Source organism: Urocampus carinirostris, chromosome 14 (assembly GCF_059441175.1).
Source record: "Urocampus carinirostris isolate Australia breed hairy pipefish chromosome 14, RoL_Ucar_1.0, whole genome shotgun sequence".
NCBI lineage: Eukaryota > Metazoa > Chordata > Actinopteri > Syngnathiformes > Syngnathidae > Urocampus > Urocampus carinirostris.
The window spans coordinates 37,177,106-37,194,718 of record NC_142362.1 but is presented as its reverse complement, the minus strand read 5'-3'; the positions used below and the strand labels follow the sequence as shown (position 1 = coordinate 37,194,718).

The 17,613-nt window shown below is 40.1% G+C and overlaps 1 protein-coding gene across 2 annotated transcripts in view; it reads left to right on the top strand.

The window, feature by feature from the left end:
• The window catches only part of LOC148353352 (contactin-associated protein-like 5), a 303,332-nt gene that overhangs the window by 167,657 nt on the left and 118,062 nt on the right, over positions 1-17,613 (top strand). For both annotated transcript variants that reach the window (XM_088352165.1, XM_088352163.1), the window contains exon 11: positions 16,030-16,136. In XM_088352165.1, coding sequence (XP_088208291.1) covers positions 16,030-16,136 — 107 coding nt within the window. The remainder of the gene's footprint in view (positions 1-16,029; positions 16,137-17,613) is intronic.

The following is a 17,613-nucleotide window of genomic DNA, read 5'->3' as shown; positions in this document are numbered from 1 at the left end:
TGATGATTGACACATTGGTTAGCCAATGAAACGCCGGTATATAAATCCCAGCATACACCGCGGACTATCGAGTCGGCGGCCGTTGAGTAAGTTGCGAGTCCTTGCGAATTTAATATTGAGCCATATATAAGGCGCACTGTGTTATAAGGCGCATGGTCAGCTTTTGAAAAAAATTAAGATTTAGGTGCGCCTTATAGTGCGGAAAATATGGTACTTCTTTACTTCTCATTTTTTCTTGCTGTCAGTCACCCCTCTCGAGGGATATGACCATGGTAGATAGACAGACAGACGGACAGACAGACTGACAGACAGATAGAAATGTTATTCTACAAAACTGTTAAATGCGGATTACGGGGGCAGCCGTATTCGTTTACATTTCTTTCAGGTCTGTTCTGCAACAAATTGATACTTGTGCTTCATTATTCTAACCCTTTGAAAATAAAAACACAGTCTAAAAATAACATTCAAGAGGTAGATACTTAGTCAAATAGCATCAATCTGTTCCATAAAAATCTGAGCATTTATTACAGTGTTTTTCGTAGCACATTTCTTGGTTGTTCGAATTATATCGTTTTGATTTCATCATAATAATGCTCTGTAGATCCTCTTCAACATTCGCTCCTTATCCATCATCTCCATGTGTCCAAACCAACCGAGTACTCTCTTATCCACACGCTTGCTCAGTTCAACTACTACTCCAGTTCTGTCTCTCACAATTTCATTTCTCAATTTCGTCAATCTTGTCACTCCTAACATACTCCTCAAATATTTCATCTAAAAAACAATAACATTTAGCAACAGCAGAAAAAAGAGAACCCAAAAGAGTCGCAAGATATGTTTTCACCGTTTTGTGTGCTCGTTCAGGTGGTGCCACCAAAGCTCCATTCACTTGTACTTTGTAGGTGTCTATAAACATGCCCATCCATCTTCAGTTTGCTGGCAGAATAAGGGTTTTATGTGATTCCATAGAGGATATACGTGTATTAAGTAATCAGAGGACACTGCAATGTATGGTCTCCTTTTAATGAGAGTTACACATCATATTGTAACAATAGTTGAATTACAAAATGTATTTATTAGCGTGCTACAGTATTCATTACCTAAAAAACTGATTTTGTTCCGGTAACACGTTCCTTTGTAAAGTGCAGTGCTGCGAATAACGCTGTTATAAATAACGTAACTAGTTATTTTTTCAGAAATTTAACTAATTCATTTTTTCCGCCGTTACAACGTCATTACAGTTACTGACAGTCAAAATCGTTGCATAACTTTAGCTTCAGAACGCTAACGGCGGCGTGTCCCCACACACCTGACACTGTTTTCAGCGGCGCGTTTTTCCCCCTTCATACGAGTTGTTTATGTCACGTCTTTTGGGATCATGTCAACATTCAAAATAGCAAATCCCATATACTGTCACGTCGGGCGCGGTTGCCATGGCGCCCAATCGGTCCCAGCCGGGTGGCGCTGGATCCTGGCGCGGTTGCCGCGGCGCCCAATTGGCCTCGCCCATAGACACCGGCTGAGGTGCATTGACTGATTGCTCTTTGGAGTACTTAAACGTGTTCCTTCTAACTGTGCTTTGCTGGAGCGTTTGTTATAGTTGTTAAACTTTGGTGAGACTTCTGTGAGATTTCTGCAAGTTCTGTTTAATTCTGAGAAAGGCCTAGTCCGTAAATCTGCCTGTGTTTGATCCTGTTTCGTTTTTGGTCTGATCCGTTTTGGACAACTTTTCTTTTGTTTGGATTTCTATCCCCGGATCGAGTGTGCGCACCCTCCTACTCTTCTCCCAATAAATTGTGAGTATGTCTAGGCGAATGGGTCCTTATTTCCTGTTTACCGCTCCGCTATGTGACATATACAGTAGTTGGACAAAGATTGTGAATATAGTATTTACTAATGTGCCGAAGGAAAAGGCGAATGAAGGCTTAGTGAGTCGCGAAAAATGTAAGCCCTATATTTGACATGCACTCTGATTTTTGTTGTTTGCAGCAGGTTCCTTCCGAGATCCTTTTTTTACTCTTGTTATTGGTCAGTGCACATTTTTGGGAGTTCCGTGTTGTTGACTTTAAATTTGTTGAGCATAAAATTCAGATTTATAGGTATTTCTTGTGTTTTTGAGTGTGAATAGGTCAATATAGAAATGTTAACTTTATTTTATCTTTTTCTTCTTTAATCTCTCTTTTTCCTTTTGTTATTGTATTTTTTTTCATTTTTGTCTTTTTATTAGTTTTTCTCCCTTTTTTAAGTCATTCGGTGCATAATGTCATATAATAATAATGGATTCAAGCAATGAATGAATGAAAACTTTTATTTCGAACATAAAAAAAAAACTGGACAAAAACAATGAGTCAACAACAGAATAATGTCACATAACATGTTCGAAAAGGGGTAGTCAGAAGCAGATGCTTATTTTTCCTACCCCTTTATCTTCCTTATTAAATACATTTTATAGATAGCTCCTCTTGTCTCCAATACAACAAAATCTCATGGATATACTTATTACATGGGTCAGATATCAATAATTATAATAGTTACAGCAATAAAACAACCTGAAGAAGATCAGGGTATGGTGTTATTGTAGATGGTGTAATTGTAACCTGTGCAGTCCTTTGAGACATCGTGGGCTATACAAATAAATATGACTTGACTTGACAAGAACCGTGTGGTACCCTAAGAGCCGGCACTCTAAAAATAGTCTGAATTCCCATTTCTTCAAGTAAACTCCGGTCAAAGACGCCTGTGCGGTGTTTTGTTTTCAAAGTAATTGAAATAGTTACTTCCCCTGGTAACTAGTTACTTTTACTATATAATAATTCAGTTACTAACTGTTACTGTTCAGAAATAGTAGTGAGTAACTAACACATTTCTTGTTTAAAGTAATGTGCCCAACACTGATAACTTGTTAGTCCCAACAATAAATGTGGTTCAGAATTTCTCACAGCAGCAAATGTAGACAAATGCTCATGGTGTTCAAATAGCTATGGATATAAACATGGCAAACACAATGCCAGACTGAAGCATAAGTCTACAATACGTAGTGGGGAAGTACTGATTACCTCGAAAAGTGATTGTGTTCCAGTCACACATTCCTTTATAACTTGTTAGTCCTAACAAAAAAAATGTGGGTCGGAACTTCACGTCACGGCAGCACATATAGACAAATAATCATGGTGTTTAAAACACTGTGGATTGAAACAAATGGCAAACAAGATGCTAGACCGAAGCATAAGTCCACAATGCGTAGTTGGAAGTCGACTGGCATAGCGCTCCCCGATGGCGGGGGCAAACGCAGTGACAGGAACATCCAATTAAGCGGCAACAAAAAGTGGGTGACAGTTTTCCCTGGCAGAGGTCTATGCTAACGAGCTTACTACTCGGCGCCCGGTATGCGCTTAGCCATCCCTCATTAGCTCTCTCAGCTCCGGGGCTGCCGAAACAGGTGGGCAGGGGGGACCACCTTCGTGAAGGTCCGGATGGGAATGTTCGTCAAAGCTGCTGTTTTTCCTCCTTGTTAACTCCCAAGGGAATGATGACGCTTTCCAGCTTCTAAACTTCGGACACGGTGACTACCAACAGAATATTAATGTATGCTCACTTCTTTAATAAAACCCATTTTTTTACTCACAGCAATACCTTTTGATTTAATGAGGAATTTGAATACAAGGTTTAAAGAATAATGACATTATTAAAACTGAAAAATGCATTTGCGTTCAGAATTATTATATATCATAATAATCTCGCCCACTTTAAAACAAGGTCCTCTCCCAGAGGCGTGGGAGTCTTAAGCTCTGCACACAACAATGTTGGGCTCCCTACTGAAAAACAGTATTAACTTACAATTACTAGTTACTATATTTTAAAACGTAATTGAGTTACCCCTCCAAATTACTGACACCAAAAAGTAGTGCGACAATCAGTTTCTGATGTAAAAATGCAATAAATAAAAGTGCAAATTCTGTTTTATCTCCAAGCCATATTTATTCATAAAAAGAGCTATATATGGCTCGCGAGCCATAGGTTCCCGACCCTTGATCTAGCTCAATAGGGAGGTTTATTCTTCAGATTCTAGTCTTTTATCAGAGGCCTGGGAGTTTTTAGTCCATACCTATATGAAGGAAAACTGAGAGGTGCCAATATTGTCGATCAAACATGTTTGAAAATGTCGGCACTCAGTATTTGTATTTACCTGTATATGATACATAATAGGAAGTTTGACACTTATTCATTCAAAATGTATCATGAGCTCATGATTGCTCACCTTTTTCACCCACAAGTAAAGTCCTAAGCTGCAGTTCTCTTTCTGAGTCATTGTCAGGTCGCTGAAGTTTCCTTTAATCCTCGTAGAATGAAGACAGGCAATGTCCCTTACTTGGCAACAACCGCTGACTAGAAACACAAAAAGATGACTTCTCAAGTCTATGTTGTGATCTGGCACGACAATATTCCCACGCTGTATCACTTTTTACTTTTTGCAGTTTCACTGCTTCACAGATTTGCATTGTGCAGTGTTCTGCATTTTGATTGGCTAAGAATCTGGCACGTTCCATTTATGGCTGTCTTGGCGTCAGTAATGTTACGGTCTAAGCTGTACACTACGTAAAACCGCTTGATGAACATACATTACGTACATGCAAACCATTTTCAATTTCAACTATATCTAAAAGCGTTTGTGCCAACAAAAAATCGCTCTGGACCGCCTTAGGCCGGTCCAAAAGGCAGAGGAAGATGCTTTCTTTTATCAGCAAAGTGTGACTTCCCGACATGATACAGGAAGGTAGAAGCAGTTGGCATTCAAACATTTTTAGCCAATGCCGGAGTTTGTAAATACATGGATGAGATTGTTACAAATTATAAGAGCTTGTTTTTTTTTGGTTTGTTTGTTTTTTACTTCTTTGAAGCACTTACAAAAATATTGATCTTTAATTATATCGGATTTGGAATAGTAGTCACTGATTCTAGTGTGTGCACTTACTTTTGTTCTTTTGAAAGAGGCTGCACTTTTTCCAAAGAGCTTTTTAAGTACAAAAGGCAAGTTGTATTTAAACCGACTAGGCAAGCTGACTGCTGCCCTCCATAACAATAAATGTGCACTTTTTAATGCTTGACAAGTGAGCACATAATTAGCTTTATGGCTTTTAAAGCTATAGCAATGTTTATAGGCCATTATGCATTAAGAAAACCAGGGCAGCAAAACAGCACTTAACATAAATAACTATTGTGGTGCGCTCCATTAAGGCTTATTTTTAGCTTGCTAGCCGAGGCCACCTGTAGTTTCAGACGGCACTGCGGGTGTTCCGAATATTACGGTGACCTTATTATGTTGCACAAGAAGGTTAAAACACCGCAAACTATCAGTAAGACGCAGTGCAGTTTTACCAAGCCTTAATGGGGGTAATGTGTCTTCCAGGAGATAAAACACATAGCATTAATCAAGCCTGGCTGCTAATGTAATGCTAATATTTCGGCTGTGGATAAGATGTCCTTTGTTAATCATATATGGAAATATAATGAAAAAGAAGGTGCCTTCTTTCGGGATGGAATCCAGGACCTTACGTGTGCACAGCTGACGAGACTGTAAATGTACTATGGACCCTACACCTACTGTGAAATATAAAACTTGTGAAGACTTGAGAGGTAACTAATTTGCACAATTCACAATTCAATGCAATATTATTCACATATTACAGTTAAAATAAAACAAATTGGAATCGTGGAATACAGAATAGTGTTGTTAGTTATTACACCTTCTGCTAGGGGTGGTCTATATTGGGATGTTTTATATTGATCCGAAAAACGTAAAATCAGGGTAATATTGGCCAATACTTCCTGCTTGGAAATATAATCTTTGAATAATTAACCTCTCCCATGAGTCAGTTTATTAGAATTTTGAAATATAAACATGTCAACATGGGAAATAATACCTTCCATTGCAATCAATACAATGTAAAAAAAAAACTTAACACTATACACAATAAAACACCTCCACTAAACAACTGATTCAGGAAAAAAAAGAAAATACAAATACTGTATGACAATGTCAACAAAACAATTAAAGTCCCTAATATTTTGAATATAAAGTCAGTCGTGAAAATAAATTGAAAACATAATTGGATCAAACTTGAAAGTTATAATCTATGAATACTCTTACAACCCACTAACAAATTAATGTAATGATAGTTAAAAGGAGAAGTTAATATAGATCCCAAGACAATAGTATTGATCTGGCCCAAGAACTGGCTCAGTATCGGCAGTATTGATATTTGGATCAACTCTCCTACCCTTACTTTCTGCTCTAGAGTCTGTGTATGCCAATACATTCAGAAGCAGGATCTAGATAGATAGATGATAGATAGATAGATAGATACTTTGTTCATCCCCGAAGGGAAATTCACATTTCCAGCAGCATCCCTGAGCTGAGAACAATCGAGAACAATCGAAAATAACACGGGAGCTGCTGGAGTGGCTGCCATTCGTGACGGCGCCGGAAGAAAAGATTCAATTTGAATCATTTACAAACAAACAAACAATTGAATCATGTACAAACAAACAAACAAAATATTCATGTTTCAATAAGTTTAGTGTAGTTCAGTGTTTTTCAACCCTTTTTGAACCAAGGGACACTTTTATTTATAAAAAAATTCCGAGGCACACCTTCCATTGAAAATGTTTGAAAATTAAGTTGTCAAGTATTTCAGTGTACTACCTAATAAGCAGATAATTAGTATATAAAAAGAAAATAATAATACTTATAAAAGAATGATGTGCTTTATTTCGGTTTAAAAATTTTAAACCGCGTTGTTAGTTTTTAAATGTAGTGTGCTACCTCATGAGAAGATAATTAGTATATCAAAATCTATTTCCACCTACTGAAACGGATGACTATTACAGTTCCTTGTCTGCAGAAAGCCAAAATACTGAATAATGGCCTGATTTTTTTTGTAAAGATAAAATTGGGCAAATTTCAGCACTACACTAGACAAGGACTCACGGCACACTAGTGTGCCCCGGCACACTGGTTGAAAAACACTGGTGTTAAAAAAAGAAGACAGATTTAATAATTTTTATGGCCGACACCTCTTGAGGAATTTGATTACATTGCATTGCGGACACAATAAAATTGAACAAGTGTGTCACCAAAAAGTTATTTAAAAGTACAAAACAATATTTGTCCTCAACACCCACAACTCTCTTTTGCAGTTCTTAGGGTGTGGTTATAGAACCCGTTGGATGCATAGCGGTTTATTGTTTGCGGTTTTGATGAATTGTATTGTCTTTATTGTCATCGATATGAACGTATCGAGCATTGTGGTCAGCATTAGACATCAAATGTTATCACAGAGACAGGTCGAGGAGGGCTTTGTGTGTGTGCTTTGGACGGGCGTGCTTGTTGTGTATGTGACTATAATAGGCATATGTACTCTATGTCAGTCAAACAGCAGGGCAGGCACAAAATTCAACGTGGCCACCAAAACAAACTGCGAAGCATGGCGACTGCTGTGCTCAGTCTGCCCCACCAAGAGCGGAGCGTGTTTTCTTCCGCTTGATTCTGCTGGGCCAATCGATTTAGGTGAGGTGCTCAAAAAAGGAAGGATTAGAAACCCCCAATAACGAATAAAAATACAAAAACTGGCTTGCCCAGGCACAGATCCCTTGGTAGTTGGACCATGAAATACAAACTAAATCAAATTGCATCAAGCTGTATATATGTAGCACTTTTCATACATGCAATCTAATGGGCTGGGAAGGGGAGGCGACAAGGCGAAAATTTCCCAATCATCTCCCATAATGCAACAGGCGACTTTTACACATGCGGAATGACATTCACACGTGTGGAATGTCACCAAATGTACACGTACCAGCAAAGGTATGCCACACAACACGAAAAAGTGTAAAAACGTTTGTACAATATGTGAAAAGAAAATGACATTGAGGAAGAAGAAGTTGCTCAGAATAATGGTAATGACAAGGTTCATTTGTCGGTTCATTTTCTTTAGCATTTTTAAACAGTGAAAACAGAATTGACCTCTGTCAAATTATATTCACTATAGATCTTGCTTATTGTCAACTGAAATGGACCCAAGATTGTCTATTTCTTTGGATAAGTAGCAACGATGACTCTAGTTAATTGGAGCAATATATTCTAACTAGAATGTCATAAAAGTTTTTACTGTAGAGCTTCTGTGTTAAGATTTGCTCCAATTCAATAGTCAATCAAAATAGTCACCAACAAGCAAAATAACATCTGTCACTGCTTTTGGGGTTGAGTTTGAACTTGTGGTCGGCATTTTTTGTGGACTGGTTGTTGTTTGTGGACTGTCTGTTTTTTGTCGTGTTGCTTTGTGACATGATTATGTGCACACAAAAAAACACAACTGACACCTTGTAAAAATACATTGTTAGGAACAGATAAATGTTGTTGGGAAAATCTACAAAGACGTCCGGGCACTTTTGGTGATGGGTTGACTTATGTACTGATCAGATATCAGCGTATTAACACGCTTAGAGTCTTTATGATGTGGATCACTAAATGTTCAATCTTTAGTGCACATGTCAAACTCTAGACCCACAGGCCAAATGTAGTATCATTTGATGTCGCCCGCTAAACAATGCTGATAAAAATGGTTCAAACACTAACCTGCAGTTTTAAATGATTGACGCTTAAAGGATTCATACCAACTCTTATGTCCTGTTGCCTGATTAAATTTACGTTTGCTCATAGAATTATATGTGTGAGCAAGCTTCCTTTTTTGTGTGTGTGTAGAGGTATCCATTTTGTTTCAGGAATGCTTAGTTCCATTCTATACTACGGCGACATTTTGAGGTGAATCATTGCACACTCTCACTTTAAATTCCTACCTCATTGGCCACTTTTGTATGGATCGTGAAACTTGATACAGAAATCCCTCATTTTTCAGAGGAGTTGCGTTTCGAAAAATATCCATCATAGTCAAAAAATTATGAATTCATTAAATACTGTACTATACACTAAAACCAAAGAACAAACTCTATTTACATACTCAAGCATTTTTTGATCAAAAGAAGATAATGTACTAAATATTGTTGTTTTCTTTAAATTATCAACTGTCAAATTATAATTGTATTAGTAATTCTGACGCTACATTGCTCTTGATTACAAGGGTGGAAATAATAGTATTTCAGGACACTATTCACTTGTTTTATTTTGTTGCCATCGTGTGGACATTAATAGAAAACAAAAGTGTGGCGTAAAATGTCAACATGAAAAGAACTTTCCAAAAAACAAATGTATTGTCCCCAATAGACGTTTTTAACAATAACTTCTACACTGTTAAATTATAAAAACAGGGCGGCATTAGCTCAGGAGGTAGGGCGCTTGTTTTGGGATCAAGAGGTTGCAGGTTCGATTACCAGATCCTCCATGTTATTTGTCGAAGTATCCCTGGGCAAGACACTGGATCCTTAATGCCGCCGATGGCAGGTAGTTGCCTTGCATGGCTTATGCTGCTATCGGTTAGTTAGTGTAAAAGAGAAAAAGTGTGAAGTACATTATAAAGCGCTTTGGGAGGTCTTCATTGACTTGAAAAGCGCTATATAAATGCAGACCACTTACATTTAATCTTGCTGATATATTTCACGATTGGTTCCAAGCAGTGTTGAAAATGATTCAGGGACATTATCCACTTTCTTACTTCCGCTGATATTTTGTCGCCATTGTTGAAGGTCCTACACCATCATGTGAATGTTATTGGAAAACAAAGATGTGGCGTAAAAATGCTTTTACTTTCCTTTAGCATTTCGAGAAGTACAACTTTGTTTGCAATAGAAAGTACAGTGGAACCTCGGTTTTCGAACGCCTCTCTGTTCGACCCAAAATTTTGAGAAATTCTTGCTTCGCTGTTCGGTCCAAAAAATCGGAGTTCGAACGCAGGTACGCTAGGGTGCGATGCTGAGCGGCGTACGGGTGTTTTAGCCCCTAATTATGCCTCCAAAGAAGGTCGGTGCAAGCAGGACAGGTGAAAAAAAAACTAGTTGTTTGTCCAACTATTGCCTTTAAGAAAGACATAATAGCTAAATATGAAAGAGGTGTACGAATTTCCGATCTTGCTAGTGAATACAGCATGGCTAAATCTACTATCAGTACGATAGTAAAGGATAAGGAGGCTGTGAAATCGAGTGATGCGGCTAAGGAAGTTAGCGCTATAAGCAAGCAACTGTCGCAAGTTTTGGAAGAGGTTGAAAAACTTATGATGATTTTTTTCTCTCCCCACCGTCCACCAAGAAGAAGAAATCCTATTCATAATCCTTTTTTTATTTTTACACGTTTATGTTAGCGTAATCTTTCGTACGCGAACGTACGATTAGCCTGGGTTAGCTTCATGTTAACGTTCATGATAAACATTCAGGGTGTTGGAACGGATTAAAACAATTTTACATTACTTTTAATGTGAAAAACGCTTTTCGGTGATCGACCAAATCGGTTTTCAAACAGGGTTCTGGAACAGATTATGGTCGAGAACCGAGGTTCCACTGTATCTTGCTCTGCCTTTTGGCGCCCTGCTAAAGGTGTTTTTATCGGTCCAGAGCGTTTTGTCGACATGTTGGCTTCTAGAGAAACTGGAGATTAGAAAAGATTTCCGCGTATGTAATGTAGGTTCATCAAGTTGTTTTCGTACATGTACAACTTAGACTGCAACGCTTTTGATGCACAGGCAGAAGAGGAAGGGGCGAATGTTTAGCTAATCAGAATGTGTACACAATGCACAATTACAATCTGTGAAACTGCGAAAGGTGTATGGCAATACAGCAAGGTATGACTGTAGTACAGGGGTATCAAACTCATTTGAGCCCGGGGTCCATATTGTAGAAAACATTCTCTCGGGGGCCAGACTAGTAAAAAAGTTGGCTAAAATGTTTGAATGCCAACTGCTTCTACCTTCCTGTATCATGTCGGGAAGTCACACACTGCTGATAAAAGAAAGTTAAAAAGTTTACCTTGGCTGAAGGACTGGGGGTCTTTTGGAGACTCTCATTGAAATTATGATTCAGGGATGTCAAATTTTATTATGAAACTGTCACGGTTGCCGTGGTGCCCAATTGGCCCCGCCCATGTGTGTCACGGTTGCCATGGTGCCCAATTGGCCCCGCCCGTGTGGTGCCAGCTGTGGCTTGTTGAGAGATTGACTTTCTGTTCAGCGCTCCCTTGCCTCAGGGTCAGCCCGTCAAACGAACTTCTGCCCAACAAGACGTGGGTTCTGACTCGGTCCTGTTTTCCTGTGATATCTCCAGTCCTGTATTGTTCCCGTTTATTGTTGTCCTGTTTAATTTCGGTTCCAGTTTAGTTTCCGTCTGCTTTTGTCCTGTGTACTATTTTCTCCAGTTTTCATTTCCGTCTAGTTTCTCCTGTTAATTTTTTATATCCTGATCCGTTATCTATCCTGTCTGTCACTTCCTGTCCGGTATTGACCCCATCTGTCCGATATCGACTCGGGCTATTGGAGTTGGTCTCGTCAATCTCTGGCGTCCGGTCTTTCCACGCCAGACCGGTTGCCTATCGTACATGACTCCCCATTTTCCGTAAAATAAAGGCTTGTGTGAGAACGTCACGCGATTGGGTCCTGTAACTGTTCTGGTTCCTATTGTTTTCCCTTCACTAAAATTAAATATCATCCTTGCATTTGTTAGGATAAAAAACGAGCAAAAAGCAAAACAACAATTGAATTCATTTCCACTACAGTTAATTTACCCCTGCGAAAATTATCCAGACTGACAAGAGTCCACCAAACAGATGTTGCCTTGGCTGTGACCAACAATGCATGCTAGTTACTGCAGGAAACAGCAGACTCAATCCATCTGTTTCCCAAGACAACGACAGGAATAGCTCGTAATTATGCTGCCATCGGATATCTACGTCAATTCCGACGCTTCGTTCCAAAGAGAGCGGGTGAAAGTGTACACATGTGCGCTTAAAAAACACAATGCTGTCAATCAGAAAGATGTGTGACTTTCTCTTTGAGCTAAAATCCGATAAGCGGCTGTTGTGGTGTCAAGGTGAGCGGAATCAATTTAATGAGCCTTTTACCAAAACTGGACAAGGACACTGTGTGAATTATTGTGCTTTTTTGGAGTGCTGTGCTCCAGTGGAGAGAATAAAGAATGACAGTCAAGAGGGATCCTGTGGGTTTGGTGCCAGGGCCAGCGTGAGTAAACAAACAGAAGCTCACATGCTCCCTGAGAACAAAGGAATTGACCCTATATTTCTTACCAAGCGTAATTATTTACTAAAGCAGTAGTTCTCTGAGGTAAAGAATGGTTCATCAGTCAAAATTATCCCAAATTATGAATGAGGGTGTCAAGAACCATCGGGGTGATGGTGAAGCAAAACACATAAACACATATTTGTACCAAAAAAATAATTTTGTTTGTTAGTCAGTACACGGGAAGTCAGGTCACGAGGCAACAATCGTAGTCCAATACGGCAATGGATCGGTGTTCCAGTGAAACAAAACAGCGAAGGCAATAGGTAAACAGCTCAAAGGCGTCCCTGTGACTGTATTGCGCTCCCGCGTCTGCAACATGATGTCACACACCACAATACTGCCGCTGTGGCATACCATTGCATAACATTGCACAAAGGGGGTTCACACTCCTGACAACCGGCCGTCTTGCCTCAACGTTTGTCCCTTACAATGGTTATTTTGAGCCAAGAAAAAGTCAAACAAAATTGTATACCTATTTTTGATCAAAAATTAAGGGTGCCCATTGTATGTGTGTGCACAGTATATTCTTAATTATTTCCCCTACCGTGGCCCAAATAATTGAACAAATTATTGCCAGCTTGCAATAACGCAGCTGAGCCATCAACATTTTAGAGGACTTTTCTCAAACCTGGCCACCATCTCTTTGATCTGTTGCTTTCTGGTAAGCGCAACAGGTCCCTTCAAACAAGTACTAACAGGCTCAGAGACAGTTTCTGTCCCAAGGCAATCACCACCCCAAACAAGCGCGCAAAACTGTGAAGAATATATACGAATCGACTTTTTGGGGAATTTACTTTTCTGCCATGATGCTTTTACTGTGCTATTTTCCATTAGGCTATTTTTCATTGCACGATTACAACTGCCAGTCTCTCAGGCAGTCTTATTTTTCTTTAAAGTCTTTATTTCAGATTCAGATTCAGATTCAGATTCAGATCTACTTTATTGTCATTCTAGTACACGTGTATACAGAACGAAATGTCGATGGATCTGACTCCCACAGTTTCCCTCAGTGTCCTTCAGTGTACAGATATAAATAAAGCTGTATTGTGTTATTTACCATAGTGCCGATAGTGCAAGAAGAGACGCTAACCAGATGTGCAAGATGGGCAGTCAGGTTAACAAGTCAGGTACACAGTACCATTATATTGTAAACAATAACACTGTAAGTAATAACACTGTAAGTAACAATAGTGCAGAGATCAAATGTGCAAGGAGTGGCAAGCTATAAAAAAACTGCCACTAGTGCAAAAGTCAAATTAGCAGCCGTTTAGATTTTAGTTAACTATATGTTAGATTGACCATTTAACAGTCTAATGGCCAGGGGGACTAGACTATTGCGGAGCCTGGTGGTCCTGCACCGCACACTGCAGTACCTCTTCCCAGAGGCTAGCAGAGTGAATAGTCCATGATGGGGGTGAGAGGGGTCCCCGGTAATGTTCTTAGCATGGGATAAGCAGCGCTTCTGGCCAATGTCCTGAATGGAGGGAAGTGTAGTCCCGATTATTTTCTCCGCTGTCCTCGTTACCCTCCTCACACTACCCCAGTCGGTAGCGCTGCAGCCTCCACACCACACAGAGATACAGCTGGTCAGGATACTCTCTATGGTGCCCCTGTAGAATGTGATGAGGGATGGTGGGGGCAGGTGGGCTCTCCTCATCCTCCGCAGGAAGTACAGGCGCTGCTGTGCCCTCTTAACCAGAGATGCAGTGTTCACGGACCAGGTGAGTTTGTTTGTGATGTGCACCCCTAGGAACTTGATACTGCTGACAACCTCCACAGCCTTGTTGTTGATGCAAAGTGGGGCATGGTTGGGCTGGTTTTTCCTAAAGTCGACAATGATCTCTTTAGTCTTGTCAACATTCAGGACCAGGCTGTTGTCCTTGCACCAGCCCACCATCTGCTCCACTTCCTCTCTGTAGGCCAGGTCGTTGTCATCCCTGATGAGGCCCACCACCGTTGTGTCGTCAGCATACTTCACGATGTGGTTTGTGGCGGACCTAGGGGCGCAGTCGTGTGTCATCAAGGTGAACAGCAAGGGGCTTAGGACGCAGCCTTGGGGGGAGCCCGTGCTGAGGTAGATGACATCTGAACTGTTCTGACCTATCCGCACAGATTGGGGTCTGTCACAGAGGAAGTCCAGCAGCCAGTTCCGCAGGGGGGTGTTGAAACCCAGAAGCCCCATTTTGTCTACCAGATGTTGTGGGATGATGGTGTTGAATGCTGAACTGAAGTCCAGGAACAGCATCCGCACATGGGTGTTCTTCTCCTCTAGGTGTGTCAGGCTCAGGTGAAGCGCAGAGGAGATGGCATCCCTGGTGGAGCGGTTTGTCCTGTAGGCAAACTGAAAGGGGTCGAATGAAGAGGGGAGACTGGAGGTGATGTGCTCTTTAACCAGTCTCTCGAAGCACTTCATTATGATAGGAGTCAGTGCAACGGGCCGGTAATCGTTGAGTGATAAGATCTGGGTTTTCTTTGGCACTGGGATGATGTTGGCAAATTTGAAGCATGATGGTACTTTGGCTTGGTCTAGCGAGGTGTTGAAAATGTCTGTTAGTACACAAGCCAGCTGATCGGCGCACTCCCTAAGTACCCGCCCCGGAATGTTGTCCGGGCCTGGAGCCTTCCTTGTGTTGACCCTTCTCAGGGTCTTCCTCACGTCAGATGAGTCCAGGTGGAGTGCTCTTTCGTCCTGATTTGGAGCCGCTTTCACTGCAGGGGTGCTGTTTTGTGCCTCGAACCTACCAAAGAAATTGTTGAGGTCATTCAGAAAGTCCATGCTAGTGTTCTGCACTGGGGTGGTGTTTGGCTTGTAACTGGTGATGGCCTGGATGCCTTTCCACATATCCCTGGTGTTGGTTGTGCTGAGGAAACGTTCCTGAATCTTTTGACTGTACGTTCGCTTTGCTAGTCTGATGGCACGGTTCAGGTTAGCCCTCGCTGATAACAGCGCCTCCTTGTCACCAGATCTAAAGGCAAGGTTACGTACTTTTAGTTGATTGCGTATTTCAGCAGTCATCCAGGGCTTCTGATTGGCACGGGTGCATATAGTTTTGTTATTGCTGACGTCTTCTGCGCATTTACTGATGTAGGCTGACACAGAAATGGCGTACTCATCTATATTTATTTTGTTGTTGTAAGTGGCAGCCGATTTAAACATGTCCCAATCAGTGCACTCAAAGCAGTCCTGTAGTGCCTCCATAGCCCCCTCAGACCACACCCTCACCTGCTTCACTGTTGGTCTTTCTCTTATTAGCAGGGGCTTGTATGCAGGAATTAGCATAACAGAAAGGTGATCTGATGAGCCTAGGTGGGGGCGGGGGGCTGCTTTATATGCACCTTTGATGTTTGTGTAGGCCAGGTCTAATGTGTTCCTACCTCTTGTAGCAAAGTTTACATGCTGATGGAAATGCGGGAGAACTGTTTTCATATTGGCCTGGTTAAAGTCCCCCGCCGCAATAAAAATGCACTCAGTATAAGCATGCTGCAGTTCACTCACAGTTCGGTAGAGAATGTCCATTGCCTCCTTCGTGTTTAACTTGGAGTGCCATGTCTAATCTTGTTGCATACTGTACAATGTTCACTATGTTGTTATTAATAACAATAAAGACAATTCAATTAAATCAACTAAGAACTGAAGGGTGCTTAAGTTCTACGAATATAATTTATCTCTTAACAAATGTGCTGCTTCTAATAACTCGACACGACAATGATATATTGTGCCAAATTTGTTATTGCAATAACAAGACTAATCATCAACATTTCTAAATGTGCTGTTCTGTTTTTTATGTTGCAGGTGTGTTCCCAACAGATGCGAGCATGGTGGCATTTGCTCACAGACGTGGAGCACTTTCTCTTGCGACTGCTCAGGAACAGGCTACTTGGGAGCGACCTGTCACAACTGTGAGTTACTTTCTTTTTTTCTCACCTTCCACAGACTTCCATTTCTGTTTGTCTCTATATTTTTTCTGTAGACTAAATGTTTTTTGGGGTTGACATAAAACAATAAAGACACAACATTTATACTCATGCCTGTCTTTCTGGGGGTATTGCACGTAAGTGGAATAAAGAATTTTAGGCTAACTGTATACCAAACTGGTATGAAAAGGTCAGGCTATATCTAGCCAGCTAAATATGTTTGGAAATAATGCACGTTCACGGCATATTTTAATGGACCTTAGGATTTATCTCAGAATTACGGATCGGAAAATTGAAAAGTTTCGGACTTTGTCTTTTACGCCCACTGAACAACAGTGAAAATGTACGCAAAAAAAGGTTACAAGGGGTGCAATTAACGATTATTTTAATAATCGATGAATCTGTCGATTATTCTTTCGATGAATCTGTTTTTTAACAATGAACAAAAATACATACAAATGCAGGCTATAGACCTCCAAGATTTCCAATGTGCAAATAATATCCACTATGCCTTAAAGGCTGCCCATTGTGTTGAGATAAACATGTCATCATTATTATTTTTACTTTATACATATAGTTAATAGCTCTTTTTCTTTCTCAATTTTATGGAGTACTCTTTGTTCGCTTGTTTATTTGTGGTGTTTGAATTGTTTATGCAAATTTTGTTTTGAATGTTTTTTGACGCAATGTTAAAAAAAACATCAAAATATTAATAAATAAGAAAAGTTAGCTACTTTTATAAAACTGTCTTACGGCGCCCTCTGCCAGACTAAAGTGGTACTACAACTTCACAACGAGATGTAATGCTCTTATTTGAATGAACGGCTTCGTGGCTTATTTACCTGCCAATCGATGAGGTTATTGGTTGCCGACTCTTTCAGTAATCGATTTTCCATGATGCTATCAATTTTTTGTTGCAGCTCTAGTTACACGAGCGCTGTTATCAAGGAAAATAAGCGCAGGTCCTCAATGAAAGTGTATGCTATTTTTAGTTAACCATTAAGTTCAATCAGTTGTTTTATTTTTTTTGCCAGCCATCTGGGTGGCCCGGGTTTGATTTCCGGCCATTTCAACAAAATGAAATGTTTGCCTATTTATCTTTTTTTCTCTTTCAAGTCTTTCATTACCCATTTATCTTCGAGCGCCATTTCTAATCTATTTGTAAACAATGTTAATAATAAAAATAAAGACAATTTTAATTTTGTGAAGTTTGAGGTATCCTCAAAAAGTTTATAATATTTTTTTTCTTGATTAAATATTTGTTAACAGTCCCAACTGAGTTCATAGAGCCTTTTATTCCTGCCACGCAGTGCATTAGGCTTGAGAAAAGGATGTGGCTGGGGTTGGGGGGGTATAGAATAAATCTTGCACATTTTCAAGCTTTTCTTTAATTCTAGGATGAAAATGGTGACATTAATTATTTCAAAATACAGATGCATCGACATTTCGTTCTGTATACACG